Source organism: Neoarius graeffei, chromosome 11 (genome assembly GCF_027579695.1).
Source record: "Neoarius graeffei isolate fNeoGra1 chromosome 11, fNeoGra1.pri, whole genome shotgun sequence".
NCBI classification, from domain to species: domain Eukaryota; kingdom Metazoa; phylum Chordata; class Actinopteri; order Siluriformes; family Ariidae; genus Neoarius; species Neoarius graeffei.
In genome coordinates, this window is record NC_083579.1 from 8,139,882 (window position 1) to 8,160,351 (window position 20,470).

Below are 20,470 nucleotides of genomic sequence, written 5' to 3' on the forward strand. Positions count from 1 at the left end.
AAATCGCTGCTCATTCTCAGCTCGAAAGCGAATCAAGCGGCGTGTTTCCTCTGGATAACAACTTAAAACACGTAAATAATGGAGAAAATACATTTATGACAATCTTTCGCCGCGGGAACCGCCATCTTTCTGAAATCCGCATGAAATCTCGCTGAAATCCGCATGGCATTGTGGGAAATCACTCAAACCCCTTCGTTCGGAGTCAGCTCCAGGAAAATCTCCGTTTGGAGGGGTACAGAAGCCCTACCCCTTCCCCTACCCCTCCGCGTTAACTGGGATTGGGATACCCCTACCCCTTCACGTGAACGCGCAAAATGGAGGGGAAGGGCCAAGGGGTTGGTCCAAGGGGTGAAATGGGATTCGGCCAAAGTGTCCAGAAGAACTGCGGCTGGTTCTGTAAGACGCTCAGTAAAACCTACAGCTCAGTTCCGCATAAAACTGCACTCACTGGACCTGAGACTAAAGCAAAGGGTCGTCTTGCACCAAATACTGACTTTGTTTCATTTATTATGGCTTATTGATTACTGTTTATAGTATTTTTTTTAAAGGTCCCATGGCATGAAATTTTCACTTTCTGAGGCTTTTTAACGTTAAAGTGAGTTCCTCTGACCTTCTTAAGTCACCCCAGTGGCTAGAAATGTCATAATGTGTAAACCAAACTATGCCCACCCTTTGTCAACATTTGAGAATGGCGCGTCAAAATGGCGCGTTGATAGGCTCTTCCCTTTACTACGTCAGCAAGGGAGATGATCCCCACGCCCCCCCCTCTGGATTCCCGCCCAGCTCAAAAGTTGCCACCAAACATGGAAGTTGCTCTGTACATGGATGTGACAACACAGAAAAGAGTCTGTTTTTACTGCCGACGGGAGAGCCCCTGAAGACGCAGTGGCTTAATTTTATTTACTCCAATAATACGCCGTCGAGTCTACCTAAGACGGTGTATGTTTGTCGGAAGCATTTTCCTGATGAATGTTTCCACAACTTGGGACAGTACAGGGCAGGTTTTGCACATCAACTGTCACTGAAGCCTGGGTCCGTACCAAGCATCCCTGCCGCATCAGCAACAAACACCGAACAAGTAAGTGTATAACTGTTAAGTCTTTTTTCCGTGTTTTAAAATCGGTGCGTTAGCCTTGCAATGGCTACATTAGCTGTGCAGCTAACCGCTTCCTGCAGTTAGCCAGGTACTCTGCGCTACAAAACCAAAAAGCATGCAGCATGCTCTGTTAAACTGAGTTTAGTCTGGAAATTGACTGTAACTTATGAGCTTATGTTTTGCCGTGTTTTAAAATCGGTGCGTTAGCCTTGCAATGGCTACATTAGCTGTGCAGCTAACCGCTTCCTGCAGTTAGCCAGGTACTCTGTGCTACAAAACCAAAAAGCATGCAGCATGCTCTGTTATAATAGCCAATCAAAACAGTTTTTACAAAGACACCCACATTCTTTTTTTAAGTCACTCGTTCATTTTATTTGTTTGTTTGTTCAGTAAAAACCCAAACATTTGTTGAATTTATTTTATTTCCTCGCGTCGCACCTTAATGACGTCAGCGTGCGGTATTTTTCCCTTCGCGGTTTGTTCCTTCTCTCTCGCCATAGTAAGACACCCACATCCGCTTGTTCTGACCCACTGGAGGTAGCGTCACAGTGCTGTTAGCCAATCAGAGGTAACACGTTTACATGTCATGAATATTAATGATAAGAGCTGAAATCCTGTCACTCTCCCGCCACCCGCTCCTCCACCAAACTAGAACAGCCTGAAACAGGAGAACCACAGCATTTTTTTTCACCAAAACCGGCTCACAGGGCATTCATTCATACTAGAGACCACCGCACAATTAATGAAAAAACGATGCCATGGGACCTTTAATGTTGAAACATTTCATAATTTTTTTTTAAACCGTTTTTGGTCAACAGCATTTCTTTACATGTGCCTAAGACTTTTGCACAGGACTGTATATAACACCATTTGAAGTTCTGCAATGTATCGCCAATGGATTGTGTGTAGTTCTGGTACGAGTATACATTCCTGATGATGAACTAAGATCCTGGTGTATGAACAACAAGCCCATGATGCTTCTCTGTCAGTCAGGAGAAGGTCAGGTATTACTGGAGAGCAGGTCAGAAAGTCCAAATCGTTCCTGGAATTACAAAAAGAAATCCCGGGCATCATGTCAGAGGAAAGTCTGAGGTTGATTTACAGCCTGTGATCCTCCACCAGACCGGTGTGTGATTCACAGAGATGACGTCGGTGGCTGAACAGTAATCTTATACTGCCAGAGTAACACATCTGTCAGCTGCATAACACACAATATAATTTGCTATTGCAGTATTTAAGCACAACCATGTTGAATTCTCGATTCTGATTTTTCATGAGGTCATAAGAGCATTGTCTTTTCTATAATAACAGCTTACACAGCGTTGATCTATAGTATGTCTTATATTAGGCAGATCAGACGCTCGCTGGCTGTGCTGTGAGAATTGTTCATGCAGACGCTCATCTAAGTTTCCAAATCTATCATTGCTTAACTCTTGAATATTTTCTATCGTGAATACTGTCATTAAAAAGCTTATAATCTCTGCTTTCCAAAGAAATGTATCTGGTTAAGATCTGTTCAGTACTTTGGGAGTAACGGCAGGTTGAAGTCGGTACAACAGAGTAAAAACGCTGCTCGCGGGACATCGGGAAACTGCCGGTGCTTTTCTTTTTGAGTCACGGGAAAGCAGTCTCTCTCTCTCTCTCTCTCTCTCTCCTGATCAGTTTCCGACTGGATTACTCATGAATATCAATCAGAACTTTATAGGGATGTTCTCTCGCTCTCACTGTTTCTGATGAATTCAGCAAAATTTTCCATCTGCTAGTTTTGATGTTACGATTCACGGGAGACTTTGAAGTGAGTTTTCATGGCTTTATCTACTTATTTTTTCAAATCAAACTGATTTGTGTAAATAAATAACTATTTTAGAATATAACTGTAGTTGTTTTGATGAAAAATATTGAGATCTTAGTGGTCGGAATGAGGATTTAAAAAAAAACAGAAGTCAGAAACGCAAGCGTCAATTTCATTTCAGTTAACGTGAATTGTTTATTGGATGTGGATCAGACAGTTTTTTCGAGGTTCGCCTTGAAAGCTGTGAAAATTAGTCGAAATAATCTTTTATATTCTTTCATATAAATGCTAGTAGGCCCTACTTTTGAGAAATACAAAGGCCTACAGAGCACAAAGAGGAGATTAGAAATAATCTTTCATTACTTTTTTATTGAGTGTACCGATTTAACATTTTTACCTAATTAGCATAATTAATACTAATTAAATACTAAGTTGCATGATTTATTTTTACTAAATTTTCAAACTTTGTATTCAGTATACAGTCATCTATGTACCTGCCAATTTCCATGTAAATATCTTGATAAATAGAAAAGCTATCTCATTGGTTAATGAGGCCCATTTTGGACCATGTGATCCTCATACGGAAAATTACGTCAGTTTCCTAAAAATTAAGCCTTTTTTTTCAATCTTTGATTTGTAATATCTCAAGAACGGATAAATGTATTAATTCTGTAAAAAGTATGATCTGCATTCAATTCTGAGTTCAACGAGACCAGTTTCAAGCAATTTGGATTGAATTTGAATTTTCACCCGATATGCCTACCAATAATAAACAGACTAGGTTGTGTGAAATGTTTTATTTATTTGTTTGTTTATTTTTAAAAATTTAATAAAGTCAAATGTCTCCTGAGAGTTTTCCATGAAGAGACAGTTGTGTAACGTTTATGGAAGGAGTCTCCAGTATTGGCTTTGTAACAGAGGTAAAGGTTTCCAACACGGGGAAAGTCAGAGTTTCTCAGTAACTTCACCAGCTAGTTTTATTAACTTAAAAAAAAAGAGGCTAATGAGAGAATGACTTTTTTTTCTAGTGGTTATAGCATAGAACCTACGTAGAAGCTACAAAGTACAATACAATCCAGTACAATTTTAACTTCCTCTCCCAAGGGATTTTCAGAAATTAATTTACAAAATAAGTTAAACAATATATTAAAGTCCCTCTCACGCCAGAATCTGGTCTTCCCAGGCAGTCTCCTGTCCCAGTACTAACCAACTCTTTGAGGCGTATGGGTGCGGCACCGATAAAGCCTCTCACCTATACAGCTAGGGTTACAGTGTGGGGCGGGTCCTCTGGTAACCGTGAGAGTTTGACTTTCCCACTCGCATCTGTATTGCAGTATGCCTTGCCAGACGGTAGTAGGTACCATTTTTATGATGGTCTTTGGTATGACCCGACCATGAGTAGAACTCGCAATCTCCTGATCGAGAAGCGGACATGCTAACCACTAGGCCAACTTGCGGTCTAAACAATACGTAATTGTAAAAGCATATGAATATAAATATATGAATATTAAATGTCATTGTTCCTTAAACATTCTTTAATGCTCCTCTTGAAAGCACAGATGGTATTGGAGTCTCTAACGATGTTGGGTAAAGAGCTCCATGATTTGGGTCCATGGAAGATGGAGTGTTGGGTTGGCATTGTGCGATACCATGGTGTATTGATGATGTTCTTTCCTCTGGTGTTGTAAATGCGTGTATCGGATCTCTTGGCTAATTTCTGGCAGAGGCAATCAGGCGCCAGTTGATTTAAGCATTTGTACATCGTGGTAGTCCTGGGTATGACCTTGAACTGCAGCCAGTGGTGAATCTCAGGTCCAGGAGGACTTGAGTATTGGGGAAAGTAGAGTTACCCCTTAATCACCATTGCTCCCAGGTCTGCTCTGACCCGGAGTGGTCAGCGCACCTGCCTGGGTTCCAGCTATGGGTTAAATCGTACATCACCAATAAGGTGCTGGCAGCAGGGCGCTTTCCAGTGCAATGTGGCAGATGAACCCAGCAGGGTCATTGGCTCACCACCTGATGGCATGCAGAAGAGCCACTCAAATGGCCAACAGATGGCATCACTCGGCAAGTCAGTCATCACTGCAGGGCAACTTCCATACCTGTCAGGTCTGTGGCACTTTTGTGTACCACTTGGCATCAGGTCTGGAGGTCTAGAGAGACAACATGATGGGGGCACGACATCGTTTGTCTTGCCTTACTGTGCAAGGCGCTTCATTAGGAAAGGAGATTAAGTCTGGTGTGCCCTGGTGTGGGCCTCACGGCCCATCTGCATTTCTGCCCATCCTAATGAAGCAGCCATCATTGCTAGTGATGGACAGCCACCGATGACATCATGGTAACATCATGAAGTTGCAGAAGTTGCTCAACCATTTTAGTTTCTTTAATGTGGGTGAAATGTGATCAAACCTTCTTACCCCTGTTATAACTCATGTAGCTTTTGGATGTTCCCTTTCGTAGTATCAGACCATATGGTGGAACAGTAAACTAACTTGCTAAAAATCAGGACGTTTATAATGAGTTGGAGAACATGCCATGAGAATAAGTGCCTAATTCTGTTAATTTGGCTTAATCCGGCCAGTAGCGATGATGCCAGTCAATGTGATCATTGAATGACAGGCTAGGGTCCAAGGTGATGCCCAAGGCCTTGCATGACGTGACAGGAACCAGGTCTTGACCCAGGAAGGGTACAGTAACCATTAGAAACAGTATTTAATATCTGTTTAACTCCAAAGAACATGAGTTTTGTCTTGTCTGGGTTGATAAGTAATTTATTGGAGCAACACTGCTCACCAGAGCTGGCCTAGTGGTTAGCGTGTCCACCTCTCGACTGGGAGATTGTGAGTTCTACTTGGAGTTGGGTCATACCAAAGACCATCATAAAAATGGTACCTACTGCCATCTGGCAAAGCATGCTGCAATACAGATGTGAGTGGGGAAGTCAAACTCTCACAGTTACCAGAGGACCAGCCCTCCCCACTGTAACCCTAGCTATATAATAGCTCAGAGGCCACGGGCTACTGAAATGGAGATTGGCGCCAAACCCATGTGCCTCAAGGAGTTGGGTAGTACTGGGACAGGAGACTGCCTGGGAAAACCAGATCCTGGTGCGAGAGGGACTTTTGACTTTGACACCATTCACACACTTTGCGAAGGTCTTGAGAGATTTGATGTACACTTTCCTCAATATCCACAGGGGCGAAGGAAAGCTAGAACTTTGTGTCATCTACATGACTCCACTTGACAGTTTCCAATGGATCTCGGTCAGTCATTCATGTATAAATTGAAGAGCAAAGGCCCCAAAATAGAGCCTTGAGGCACACCATGAGTGGTGATGAGTAGCGATGACAATGAGGTTTCGATACGGATAAACTGTTTCCTCTCGGTGAGAACTCTTGAACCAGTCAAAAGTGTTTCAGGAGATCCCAAGATTGTGTAATTTGTTAAGAAGTGTTAAGTGGCAAATGTCAAAAGCCTTGCTTAAGTCCATGAAGACCATAGAAGTCACTTTATCATCCATCGCTCTAAACATGTGGTCTATAACAAGAAGAGTCAAGGTTTCTGTCGAGTGAAACTTTGCTTCTGCTTTGACACGTGAGCATATTGAGTAAGTAGTTTATAAGGACCTTTGAAAGGTTCCCTAAGAGGGAAAACTGAAGAACCTTTCAGTGTTGTAGATGTCTGAGATTGAGTGCGTTTGTGTTCCTCAGACGTTCACCGCATGGTGTAACTCCCATCTGCGAAAGGCTGGCACGCAGATTGAGAACATCGAGGAAGACTTTAGGAATGGCCTCAAACTCATGCTTCTGCTCGAAGTCATCTCAGGTACACAAACACATACACTTCTGTGTTCACTTTCCCCCCCAAAACCATCACTTTTGTGCTTATTGTTTCCTGTTTTCTCACAGGTGAGCGTTTACCCAAACCTGACAGAGGGAAAATGCGATTTCACAAAATAGCCAATGTGAACAAAGCTCTTGATTTCATCACCAGCAAAGGAGTCAAGCTTGTCTCCATCGGCGCTGAAGGTTTGTTTTTGCGATTGGTTACTGTCTCAGAGCTACTTCCTGTCTAACTAACTTCCTGCTTTTCACAGTGTCTCATGGCAAAAGGTAAGTTTCAGATATTTTCATATTTGATAGTATCGATACTTAGGTGTCAACCCTCCCGGTTTGACCGGGAATCTCCCGGTACAGGAACCTGCCTCCCAGTCACCAAAATAACCCCAGTAATCTCCCGGTTCAGCTCTGATCCTGTACTGAAAAAAATTTTAAACCACTTTTAAAGGTTTTTTTTCATGTCGCTGCTTCGCTAAGCGATACGCGGCGGTAAAAAGCGGTAAAACTTGCCACCGGGGTTGTACCTGGGGCATCTTGGGATATCATCGGCTTTCCCCCGTGTGATTTTGGCATTGTTCGTTTAGGCTGCTATCAACGTAACATAGAAAGCTGTGAACATGTCCCAAACGTGTGAGAGGATTTTTTCGTTGATTCGCAGGATTGACACAGAATTCAGAAGTGAACTTGGGAAGGACACCATATGTAGTCTTCTGTCCTGTAAAATGAACTCTGACAGCTGTTGTCAAGATGTTAAGCTCAAAGGTCCTGCAGGACTGTAAGAGTGCCACAAGGATTTATGACACCAGCCACAAGTCTGATAAAAAATAAGTTACCAGTGGCTCATGCATGGTGTGCACACTTGATCAGAACTGTGAAAATAAGTGTTATTATGTACTTTTTGGTAAACTATCTAAGGTGCTGTTTATTTGAATATTGATTTGATATTAGTGTCAATGTGCTGTTATTTTATATGAACTTTGAATTGATATAAATTTGAAATGCCATGAGGAGTGCAGGTGGCCAAGTGGTTAGAGTGCTTGACCACTAAGCGAACGGTCCCTGGTTTGAGCCTCGGCTCGATGGGGATCTGGGGCTCGCTCCCTGTCCACCCAGCAGTGAATGGGGACCTGGTGGAAACACTGGGGAAGTTAAAGGTGGCGAGGAAAGGAACTGGCCACCCTACCTCACTATGCCGATGGCCCAGGACAAGTGCGCTCTCTAACAGGCACTCCCCCAATGTACGAATCGGATATGGGATGAGATGAGATGAAATGCCATGATATCTTTTTTTGGTAAACTTTGCAAAGTACTGTTTGTATGATTTTTTAACATTGAATTGGTGTGTAAATGTGAAGTCATGATATACTTTTGGATATATTTTGCTAGGTGCTGACATCTCCCTCAAGTTTATTTGAATGTCAAGGTGCTGCTTGCTTATTTGAGCATTGATATATAAATGTGCAATGTAATGACATATTTACTTTGCAAGGTGCTGTTTATTTTTTTTGTGATCAACTTTTTTATTGTTTTTTCTTGGGGGGGGGGGCAGACGGTTACACAATACATTCATTAAAAAGAAACCTTCTGGTACACATGGATAGATGCATACAGTCCATATAGTCCTTTCAGTCCATATACAGTGGTGCTTGAAAGTTTGTGAACCCTTTAGAATTTTCTATATTTCTGCATAAATTGACCTAAAACATCATCAGATTTTCACACAAGTCCTAAAAGTAGATAAAGAGAACCCAGTTAAACAAATGAGACAAAAATATTATACTTGGTCATTTATTTATTGAGGAAAATGATCCAATATTACATATCTGTGAGTGGCAAAAGTATGTGAACCTCTAGGATTAGCAGTAAATTTAAAGGTGAAATTAGAGTCAGGTGTTTTCAATCAATGGGATGACAATCAGGTGTGAGTGGGCACCCTGTTTTATTTAAAGAACAGGGATCTATCAAAGTCTGATCTTCACAACACGTGTTTGTGGAAGTGCATCATGGCACAAACAAAGGAGATTTCTGAGGACCTCAGAAAAAGCGTTGTTGATGCACATCAGGCTGGAAAAGGTTACAGAACCATCTCTAAAGAGTTTGGACTCCACCAATCCACAGTCAGACAGATTGTGTACAAATGGAGGAAATACAAGACCATTGTTACCCTCCCCAGGAGTGGTCGACCAGCAAAGATCACTCCAAGAGCAAGGTGTGTAATAGTCATCGAGGTCACAAAAGACTCCAGGGTAACTTCTAAGCAACTGAAGGCCTCTCTCACATTGGCTAATGTTAAGGTTCATGAGTCCACCATCAGGAGAACACTGAACAACAATGGTGTGCATGGCAGGGTTGCAAGGAGAAAGCCACTGCTCTCCAAAAAGAACATTGCTGCTCATCTGCAGTTTGTAAAAGATCACGTGGACAAGCCAGAAGGTTATTGGAAAAATGTTTTGTGGACGGATGAGACCAGAATAGAACTTTTTGGTTTAAATGAGAAGCGTTATGTTTGGAGAAAGGAAAGCACTGCATTCCAGCATCAGAACCTTATCCCATCTGTGAAACATGGTGGTGGCAGTATCATGGTTTGGGCCTGTTTTACTGCATCTGGGCCAGGACGGCTTGCCATCATTGATGGAACAATGAATTCTGAATTATACCAGCGAATTCTAAAGGAAAATGTCAGGACATCTGTCCATGAACTGAATCTCAAGAGAAGGTGGATCATGCAGCAAGACAACAACCCTAAGCACACAAGTCGTTCTACCAAAGAATGGTTAAAGAGGGATAAAGTTAATGTTTTGGAATGGCCAAGTCAAAGTCCTGACCGTAATCCAATAGAAATGTTGTGGAAGGACCTGAAGCGAGCAGTTCATGTGAGGAAACCCACCAACATCCCAGAGTTGAAGCTGTTCTGTACGGAGGAACGGGCTAAAATTCCTCCAAGCCAGTGTGCAGGACTGATCAACAGTTACCGCAAACGTTTAGTTGCAGTTATTGCTGCACAAGGGGGTCACACCAGATACTGAAAGCAAAGGTTCACATACTTTTGCCACTCACAGATGTGTAATATTGCTTCATTTCCCTCAATAAATAAATGACCAAGTATAATATTTTTGTCTCATTTGTTTAACTGGGTGCTCTTTATCAACTTTTAGGACTTGTGTGAAAATCTGATGATGTTTTAGGTCATATTTATGCAGAAATATAGAAAATGCTAAAGGGTTCACAAACTTTCAAGCACCACTGTACCAGGGTATGGCCCACAAGGGCATTACAAGGAAAGAGAAAAACAGATAAGTAAAAACATAAGAAGAAAAAAGCACTCAGCCAAAAACAAAACACAATAATGGTAGTAATACAAATTAAAATTATGTAGACATACTGTAGGTACACTCACTGAAGAGGGGATTTACTTAAATCTTGAATTCTACCTAGGAATGATTGCCATTTCTGTAAAGTGGAAGGCATGGCCTTGTTTAGTCTAGCTGTGTGATATTCTAAATTAACGATATTGTCCAAGTAATTAATCCAAAGTTTACGAGTGTTAGGACTAGGACTGTTTTGGCCTCTAGAGGCCGCTGTTATTTCCTTTTCATGTCGTGTTTATTTTGGCCTCTAGAGGCCGCCACTGTTCCTGTGTTTTGTGTTTGTGTTAATTGCCTAATTATCTTCACCTGTGTCCTTAATTAGTTTGTCTATTTATACCCCTGAGTTCAGTCCTCTTGTCACGGAGTCTTTGTGCTGTTATGTTTATCTCCAGTTTCCTTTGTACTGTGTTTTTTGATCTTCTTAGCTTTTGAATTTTTGCACTTTGCTTTTCTTTTGGATTATACTCTTTGGTTTTTTTTTTTGTCTTTTGTTTTGCCCTGTATATAGTGTATATAGTTTAAATAAACCTTTTGATTCTTTTTCTACTTCCGCCTCACGCCTCTGCATTTGAGTCATCCCCCTGGTGGCCTAGTGGGGGTTTGCTGGATTATCACACCAACGAACCAGGTTCGAATCCCAGCAAAACCCTAACAGAAAGACTCCGTCATGACCGACTCAGCAGAGGCTGCTTCAACTGTCTACCCGGCCAACCTTCAGGGAATTATGGCAGCTTTGACACGCTTCGGAGCGACCATGGACGCTCATGGACGTACGCTCACCAGCCAACGTGAGGCCCTCGCTCGCCATGAGGAACTGCTTCAGCAAATTGGGAAAACCCTGGCACAGCTGACATCTCTGCCTGCATCTCCTGCTCCTGATCCAGTTCCTGCTCCTGATCCAGCTCCCACTCCTGCTCCAGTGCCTCCTGCAATGCTGCCTTCTTCACCTCGCGAACCCAGCCTTCCTGCACCACAGAGGTATGACGGCAAGCACAGTGAGTGCCGAGAGTTCCTTACCCAGTGTCAACTCACCTTTGAGCTTCAGCCTACCACCTACACTACGGATCGCCGCAAGATTGCCTTTGTGATCACCTTATTAGCTGGTAAGGCGCGAGCCTGGGCTACTGCTATCTGGCAAAGACAGGGACCTGAGTGCTTTGATTTCCAGCTGTTTTCTGAAGAGATGCTTCGGGTCTTCGATCAGGCAGACATCAGTACCGACGCAGCCCGAAAGCTCATGTCCATCCGGCAAGGAGGAAGCGTCGCAGATTACGCCATCTCGTTCCGAACACTCGCAGCAGTAAGTGGATGGAACGAGACTGCCCTGGTGTCAGCCTTCCACCATGGTCTGTCTGACCCCATCAAGGACGGTCTGGCCTCTATTGGATGCCCAAGTGACCTCGAAACCCTCATCTCACATGCTATTCGTCTGGACAACAGGATGAGAGAACGCCACCAAGCCTTGAGCCCCCCCAGCCTCCCTACCTCTACCTGGAGACCGTCTACCTCCTTCAGTGACTGTCCAGAACCCATGCAAGTGGGTCGTACTCGCCTCTCCGCATCTGAGAGGGAGCGCAGAAGGAGGGACAAGTGCTGCATCTACTGTGGCAAGCCTGGTCACTTCCGAGCATCATGTCCCGAACTCTTGGGAAAAGGACCGCCCCGTCCAGCCGAGGGAGGGTTGTGACGGGGCCTACCCTCTCTCCCGGACTCCCTGGCCAAGGAATCTACATCCCGGTCTCCATCTCCTGGGGTGAGTCTGTCCACTCTTGTCAAGCTTTGATAGACTCAGGGGCGGCTGGGAACTTTATGGATATTCACTTCGCCCAAAGCATCAATATACCTACTGCACCTCTTGAAGTCCCTCTGTCTGTGTCTGCCCTCGATGGCCAAGCGTTAGGTGATGGAAGAGTCACCCAAGTTACTTCTCCAGTCTTCCTCCAGTCTCAAGGTCACAAGGAAGAAATATCCCTGCACCTGATTCCTTCACCTGAGTTCCCAGTTATTCTAGGCCTTCCTTGGCTTACTCGCCACAACCCTCGCATAGACTGGGTAACAAGCCAGGTTGTGGAATGGGGCCCTGCATGCCATGCCTCTTGTCTGCTCTCTAGCTCTCCTGTGTCTCCTGCCGAGCCCCCTGATCTCACCGAGTTATCTCAAGTTCCCACAGAGTACTGGGATCTCAAGGAGGTATTCAGCAAGAGCAGGGCCGCCGTTCTTCCTCCGCACCGGGCCTACGACTGTGCCATCGACTTGCTCCCTGGGACTACCCCTCCTCGTGGCAGACTGTTTTCACTCTCTCAGCCAGAACGCAAGGCCATGGAGGAATACCTCAAAGATGCCCTGGTCTCTGGGTTTATTCGACCCTCCACTTCACCTGCTGGAGCCGGCTTCTTCTTTGTCGGCAAGAAGGATGGGGGGCTCCGACCATGTATTGATTACAGGGGCCTGAATAAGATCACTGTGCGCAACCGATATCCCCTTCCGCTGATGTCCACAGCTTTCGACCTGCTCCAAGGCGCCACCGTCTTCACCAAGTTGGACCTACGGAACGCATACCACCTCATCCGTATCCGACAGGGAGACGAGTGGAAGACTGCCTTTAACACCCCGTCTGGGCACTACGAATACCAGGTGATGCCCTTCGGACTCACCAACGCACCAGCTGTTTTTCAGGCCCTAATCAACGACGTCTTAAGGGACATGATTAACCTATACGTTTTTGTCTACCTCGACGACATCCTTATCTTTTCCAAGACCGTGCAGGAGCACCGCCACCATGTCCGCCAGGTTCTCCAGAGGCTGCTACAGAACAATCTGTTCGCCAAGGCCCAGAAATGCGAATTTCATGTTCCCGAGGTCTCCTTTCTGGGATTTATTGTACGGACAGGCCAACTCCAAATGGACCCTGCCAAGACCCTGGCCGTCCGGGATTGGCCTACTCCCAAGTCCGTTAAGGAGGTTCAGCGGTTCTTAGGATTCGCTAACTTCTACCGCAAGTTCATCAGGAACTTCAGTTCTGTGGCAGCACCCATGTCAGACCTCACTAAAGGGACAGGTGGATCTTATGGCTGGTCTCCTCAGGCAGAAAAGGCGTTCAAAGACCTCAAGGACCGCTTCTGCACGGCACCCATTCTGGTTCTCCCGGACACCTCCCAACCATTCATCGTGGAGGTGGACGCCTCGGACAGTGGTGTCGGCGCGGTGCTCTCTCAACGTTCGGAAGGAAAGCTGCACCCCTGCGCTTACTTCTCCCACCGCCTGAGTCCTGCTGAGTCCCGGTACGATGTGGGGGATCGAGAACTGCTAGCGGTCAAACTGGCCCTTGAGGAGTGGAGGCACTGGCTGGAGGGAGCACAACATCCATTCCTGGTTTGGACTGACCACAAGAACCTGGAGTACCTCCAGCAAGCCAAGAGACTGAACCCTCGACAGGCTAGGTGGGCCCTGTTTTTCAGTCGGTTTGACTTCACCCTCTCATACCGCCCCGGCTCCAAGAACACCAAACCTGACGCACTGTCCAGACTGTTCTCTGCCACTAACAGGGAGAATGAAGTCGGGCCTATTATCCCTGTGTCCCGGATTGTGGCCCCTGTCCGCTGGGGTATTGAGGAGGCTGTCCGACGAGCCCAACGCCAGGACCCCGGTCCTGGGACGGGGCCACCAGGCCTCTTGTACGTCCCACATCAAGCCCGGGCCAAGGTTCTCCAGTGGGGTCACTCTTCCCCTCTCACCGCCCACCCGGGAGCTCGGAGGACCCTGGACTTCCTGAAAAGACGCTTCTGGTGGCCTAACATGGAGAAGGAAGTAAGGTCATTTGTCCTGTCCTGTGAGGTTTGCACCAGAACCAAGAACCCACGACAGCGTCCCCAGGGTCTCCTGCATCCTCTGACCATTCCCCGGCGTCCCTGGTCCCACGTGGCAGTCGACTTTATCACGGGTCTCCCTGAGTCACAAGGTAACACGGTCATTTTGGTCTTAGTTGACAGATTCTCCAAGGCCTGCCGCTTCATACCACTGTGCAAACTCCCCTCTGCTCTTGAAACTGCGAAACTTTTGTTTAATCATGTCTTCCGAGTCTTTGGTCTTCCACAGGACATCGTCTCAGACCGAGGGCCCCAGTTCTCCTCCCGAGTGTGGCACGGGTTCTGCAAGGTCATCGGAGCCACTGCCAGCCTCTCCTCTGGGTTTCACCCACAGTCCAATGGTCAGACGGAGAGGCTCAACCAGGACCTGGAAACCACCCTGCGAGGCCTGGCTATGGATAACCCGACATCGTGGAGCACCTGGCTGCCATGGGCGGAGTACGCCCACAACACCCTGCAGTCATCGGCCACCAAGCTGTCGCCATTCCAGTGCCAATTCGGGTTCCAGCCACCTCTGTTCCCGGACCAGGAGGAGGACGCGGGGGTGCCCTCGGTCAACCAATATGTGAGACGGTGTCGCAAGACCTGGAGCAAGGTCAGGAAGACCCTCATACAGACCTCCAGAACCAACCAGACTCAGGCCAACCGCCATAGAAGACCTGCACACGCTTTCCGCCCTGGGCAGCGTGTTTGGCTGTCCACTAAGGACCTTCCACTGCGGGTGGAGAACCGCAAGCTTGCTCCTCGCTACATTGGCCCCTTCAAGGTGGTGCGCAGGGTGAACCCTGTCTCCTACCGGCTCCAGTTGCCCCGGACTCTGAGGATCAACCCCACTTTCCATGTTTCCCTGTTACGGCCCGTACTGACGTCTACGTATGCCCCTGCCCCTAGGAACCCCCCACCCCCCCGCATCTTCCAGGGGCAGACTGTGTTCACTGTGAATCGCCTGCTTGACTCCCGCCGGGTCCGCGGCGGGTTGCAATATCTGGTGGACTGGGAGGGCTATGGTCCTGAGGAGCGCTGCTGGGTTCCTGCTCGGGATGTCCTTGATAAAGAACTATGTCAGGACTTCCATTCGGCCCATCCGGATCGCCCTGGGAACGTCAGGAGACGCTCCTAGAGGGGGGGGTCCTGTTAGGACTAGGACTGTTTTGGCCTCTAGAGGCCGCTGTTATTTCCTTTTCATGTCGTGTTTATTTTGGCCTCTAGAGGCCGCCACTGTTCCTGTGTTTTGTGTTTGTGTTAATTGCCTAATTATCTTCACCTGTGTCCTTAATTAGTTTGTCTATTTATACCCCTGAGTTCAGTCCTCTTGTCACGGAGTCTTTGTGCTGTTATGTTTATCTCCAGTTTCCTTTGTACTGTGTTTTTTGATCTTCTTAGCTTTTGAATTTTTGCACTTTGCTTTTCTTTTGGATTATACTCTTTGGTTTTTTTTTTTGTCTTTTGTTTTGCCCTGTATATAGTGTATATAGTTTAAATAAACCTTTTGATTCTTTTTCTACTTCCGCCTCACGCCTCTGCATTTGAGTCATCCCCCTGGTGGCCTAGTGGGGGTTTGCTGGATTATCACACCAACGAACCAGGTTCGAATCCCAGCAAAACCCTAACAACGAGGTGGAACCTGGGGGTTAATCCATAATTGCAAAATTACTTTTTTGGCGGCTGTAAAGCCTGTCATCAACATTCTCTGTTGGATAAGGACATAATCTAGATCAGTGATGTCATTCAGAAGACAAATGTGTGGTGTTTTTGGGATATTGATGCCCAGCAGTTTTGAGAGGTCCTTTATTACACTAGACCACAGATCTGCAATTATGGGACACTCCCAGAACATATGTAAAAACGTGCCAGGTAGAGCATTACAAATGTTACAGATAGGGCTTGGGGCACGGTTCATCTGGAACTTCCTGTAAGGGGTTGCATACACTCTATGGATAGTTTTGTAATGAATTAGCTGGTGAGCTAGATTCTTTGAACTTTGAGAGAGATTGAGCCATATTTCATCCCAATCCAGTTCTTGATTGTATGTGGAGAGTTCTCTGTCCCATATTTTCTCTATGGCTAGTTCACCAGCAGACTTGTGTAGTAAATTGTTGTAAACCAGAGAGACTCTGCCTCTTAAGTTATCAGAGGGTTGAACCCATTTTAACAGTGGATGAATTATAGGTGGACGGTCCCATGGCACGCCATATGCTCTAAGAGCAGAACGTAGCTGGAGGTAGACAAAGTATGATGAAGCAGGTAGATTAAATGTGATTTTAAGATTCTGAAATGAACGCAGGCCGTCCGTGTCAAACATGTCATTTACAACATTTATGCCCTGTAAGGTGCTGTTTATTTGAAAATTTAGTTGATATAAATATCAAGGTGCTTTTTTGCTTATATGATGAGCATTGAATTAAAGTATAAATTTGAAATGTCATGATGCATTGTAATATTTTGCAAGGTGCTGTTGTTTATTTGAAAATTTAAGTGATATAAATGTGAAAATTGTAGCATAGAAACTTTTTAAAGGTGTTGTGTAGTTATTAAAGGGACATCTTTGGAATAGTTACTTGACCCAATTTATGATAGTCATGACTTTTAAATAAGGTAGTGAGAACTAGATCATGTTCATCACGATGGAAGTAATACTTCTGATTCGCCTGAATTTTGTGAGGTGCTGCCTGTCTCAGATGGAAATAAAAAATGCAGGAGTTATTCAAGTTTCCCTTTAATATTCCTCGTTTTGCTTGAGTTTAAACATTTGACAATTACATATTGATCTGATTAGCCTGAATGTTGTGAGGTGCTGCCTGTCTCAGGTGGAAATAAAATATGCAGGCGTTATTCAAGTTTCCCTTTAATGTTGCTTGTTTTGCTTGAGTTTAAACATGTGACAATTACATATTGATGTGATAGTAAGTTACAAAAAACAGCTTTCACTATGCCAGAATGCACCATTTTACACCTTATTGATGTCAAAATTTCAAAAGATTTCGGCCTGCGGGGGGTATCCGCCCGCAACCCCCTCTGGAGTCCATATATCCCTGTCAGAAATCCTTGGGGGTTGACACCTATGTTGATAGATGGATGGATGGATGGATAGATAGATACCATCTACATATTATACAAAGTGTATGTACAACCCCGATTCCAAAAAAGTTGGGACAAAGTGCAAATTGTAAATAAAAACGGAATGCAATGATGTGGAAGTTTCAAAATTCCATATTTTATTCAGAATAGAACATAGATGACATATCAAATGTTTAAACTGAGAAAATGTATCATTTAAAGAGAAAAATTAGGTGATTTTTAAATTTCATGACAACAACACATCTCAAAAAAGTTGGGACAAGGCCATGTTTCCCACTGTGAGACATCCCCTTTTCTCTTTACAACAGTCTGTAAACGTCTGGGGACTGAGGAGACAAGTTGCTCAAGTTTAGGGATAGGAATGTTAACCCATTCTTGTCTAATGTAGGATTCTAGTTGCTCAACTGTCTTAGGTCTTTTTTGTCATATCTTCCGTTTTATGATGCGCCAAATGTTTTCTATGGGTGAAAGATCTGGACTGCAGGCTGGCCAGTTCAGTACCCGGACCCTTCTTCTACGCAGCCATGATGCTGTAATTGATGCAGTATGTGGTTTGGCATTGTCATGTTGGAAAATGCAAGGTCTTCCCTGAAAGAGACGTCATCTGGATGGGAGCATATGTTGCTCTAGAACCTGAATATACCTTTCAGCATTGATGGTGTCTTTCCAGATGTGTAAGCTGCCCATGCCACATGCACTAATGCAACCCCATACCATCAGAGATGCAGGCTTCTGAACTGAGCGCTGATAACAACTTGGGTCGTCCTTCTCCTCTTTAGTCCGAATGACACGGCGTCCCTGATTTCCATAAAGAACTTAAAATTTTGATTCGTCTGACCACAGAACAGTTTTCCACTTTGCCACAGTCCATTTTAAATGAGCCTTGGCCCAGAGAAGACGTCTGCGCTTCTGGATCGTGTTTAGATACGGCTTCTTCTTTGAACTATAGAGTTTTAGCTGGCGACGGCGGATGGCACGGTGAATTGTGTTCACAGATAATGTTCTCTGGAAATATTCCTGAGCCCATTTTGTGATTTCCAATACAGAAGCATGCCTGTATGTGACGCAGTGCCGTCTAAGGGCCCGAAGATCACGGGCACCCAGTATGGTTTTCCGGCCTTGACCCTTACGCACAGAGATTCTTCCAGATTCTCTGAATCTTTTGATGATATTATGCACTGTAGATGATGATATGTTCAAACTCTTTGCAATTTTACACTGTCGAACTCCTTTCTGATATTGCTCCACTATTTGTCGGCGCAGAATTAGGGGGATTGGTGATCCTCTTCCCATCTTTACTTCTGAGAGCCGCTGCCACTCTGAGATGCTCTTTTTATACCCAGTCATGTTAATGACCTATTGCCAATTGACCTAATGAGTTGCAATTTGGTCCTCCAGCTGTTCCTTTTTTGTACCTTTAACTTTTCCAGCCTCTTATTGCCCCTGTCCCAACTTTTTTGAAATGTGTTGCTGTCATGAAATTTCAAATGAGCCAATATTTGGCATGAAATTTCAAAATGTCTCACTTTTGACATTTGATATGTTGTCTATATTCTATTGTGAATACAATATCAGTTTTTGAGATTTGTAAATTATTGCATTCTGTTTTTATTTACAATTTGTACTTTGTCCCAACTTTTTTGGAATCGGGGTTGTATGATTTGTGGATTTGTCTATTCATACGACTCCAGCTGCGCTGTGGATACACTGAGTAGTGTGTACTGATGTGCTGTGTGTGCAGAAATCGTGGACGGCAACGTGAAGATGACTCTCGGAATGATCTGGACAATCATCCTGAGATTTGCCATTCAGGATATCTCCATAGAAGGTACACAAATAATACCAAAACACGGTATACAGCACAGTAAATCAGAAATCAGAGATATGAAATAATAATGATGATAACGATGAATTCTATATAATAATGCATGTGTCCTGCATTTATTTAGCACATCTGTTGTACATGTTAATGCAATGTGCATGCATGTGTTTGGTTTAGTGTAGTTTATTGCAATTCGCCACAAAAAAGTAATTAATTATAATAAACACACAAAAAAACCCCCCTAAAATTAAATACAATTAAATACAAAACAATAAACATAGTGGCAAGGGACAATAACAGGGTTCGCGTCCCAATTGAAAATTGGTCCTTATGCTTAAAAAAAAAAGACAATGAACCAATCATTGTCGAACCAAGATTCGAAGCGATCGGCTGATTAGAGAACCGCATCAAACAGCAGGTGGATGTATGGGTGTTCCTAATAAAGTGGCTGGTGATGAGGGTACATATTAAAGTCATGCAGGACAACACTCGCAGCACTGTTTGCCCATGGAGCCGATCCATTAACACACCGACGGCGACTGGATTCCTTTGTAACCGAGGGAAATGGCAGTGCTGCCTTGTTTACTCCTGTGTTATTTGAGGAGTGATGAGATTGAAAGGTGTAAGTGGCGTTTATCAGGGAGCCAAGTCAGGAACGCTGATGTAAGACCACTCCATCAACAGTCTTTCAGTTTGAATAGAAAACGCAGTGCAGACCCGATGCCACGCGATAAATTTCATATTACGGTACGATCACGTGTAAAAGTTACACCTGGAGCATAAAATAAAGGCGGGGTTTGAGTCTTTCATCTTCTTTTGATTTAATTTTGCTCAAGCTGTTTGTTCTTCACACCTTCAGTATCATGTTGTGTCGTGGATGTTCGAATCCCAAAAACGCACTTACACGAAAGGAGTTACCACAAAGAAATACCAGTACTGAATGATTGTTTCCGAAAAGCTCTGAATTCTTCCACAAACAACACAATGGTTTTAAACAGCTTGGTTTGGACACGTACAGACGAGAGATCCAGGGTATATTGGGAAAAGAATGATGGAGATGGAGTTGCCAGGTGGAAGGAAAAGAGGAAGACCGACGATAAGATTTATGGATGTGGTGAAGGACGGTTGGTGTGACAGAAAAAGATACAGAGGACAGGAGGAGATGGAGGGACATTATCAGCTGTGGAGAGCCCAAATGGGAACAGCCAGAAGAAGAGCTCTTTACAAAGTTAGAGGGGCACTATTTGATCAATTTCCCCCTTCTCCTTACCTTAGGCTTCCAGTGCAGAGACCGGAATTCAACCCCCACCCCTCTCCCCATCACATACTTCTGAGGCCATTATTAAAAAATGTTCTGTTTCCGGTCCACCGGCCGGGTGAGTGCTGTTTGTGCGGTTGAAATTTTTTTTTTAACGCCGGTTTTTCGACATTTTTTTCGGGTTCGTAAATCTAAAATCGAACTTGACATTTCCGCATTCCCAGGGCTTTCCACTAAGGCTCATACTAGCCAGCCATGACAAATAAGTAGCCAGCCGGGGGGGGGGGGGGGGGGAGTAAACACAAAATAAACTCCTGTGCACGCAGTTCCCAGGATTAAATGTATTTTCCA

At 44.7% G+C, this 20,470-nt stretch overlaps 1 protein-coding gene across 1 annotated transcript in view; it reads left to right on the forward strand.

The window, feature by feature from the left end:
• Nucleotides 1–20,470, forward strand: part of actn2b (actinin, alpha 2b) — a 69,642-nt gene that overhangs the window by 13,668 nt on the left and 35,504 nt on the right. Inside the window, exons 2-4 of the mRNA XM_060932872.1 lie at nucleotides 6,599–6,713; nucleotides 6,797–6,916; nucleotides 18,781–18,867. Of these exons, the coding sequence (XP_060788855.1) occupies nucleotides 6,599–6,713; nucleotides 6,797–6,916; nucleotides 18,781–18,867 (322 nt within the window). The remainder of the gene's footprint in view (nucleotides 1–6,598; nucleotides 6,714–6,796; nucleotides 6,917–18,780; nucleotides 18,868–20,470) is intronic.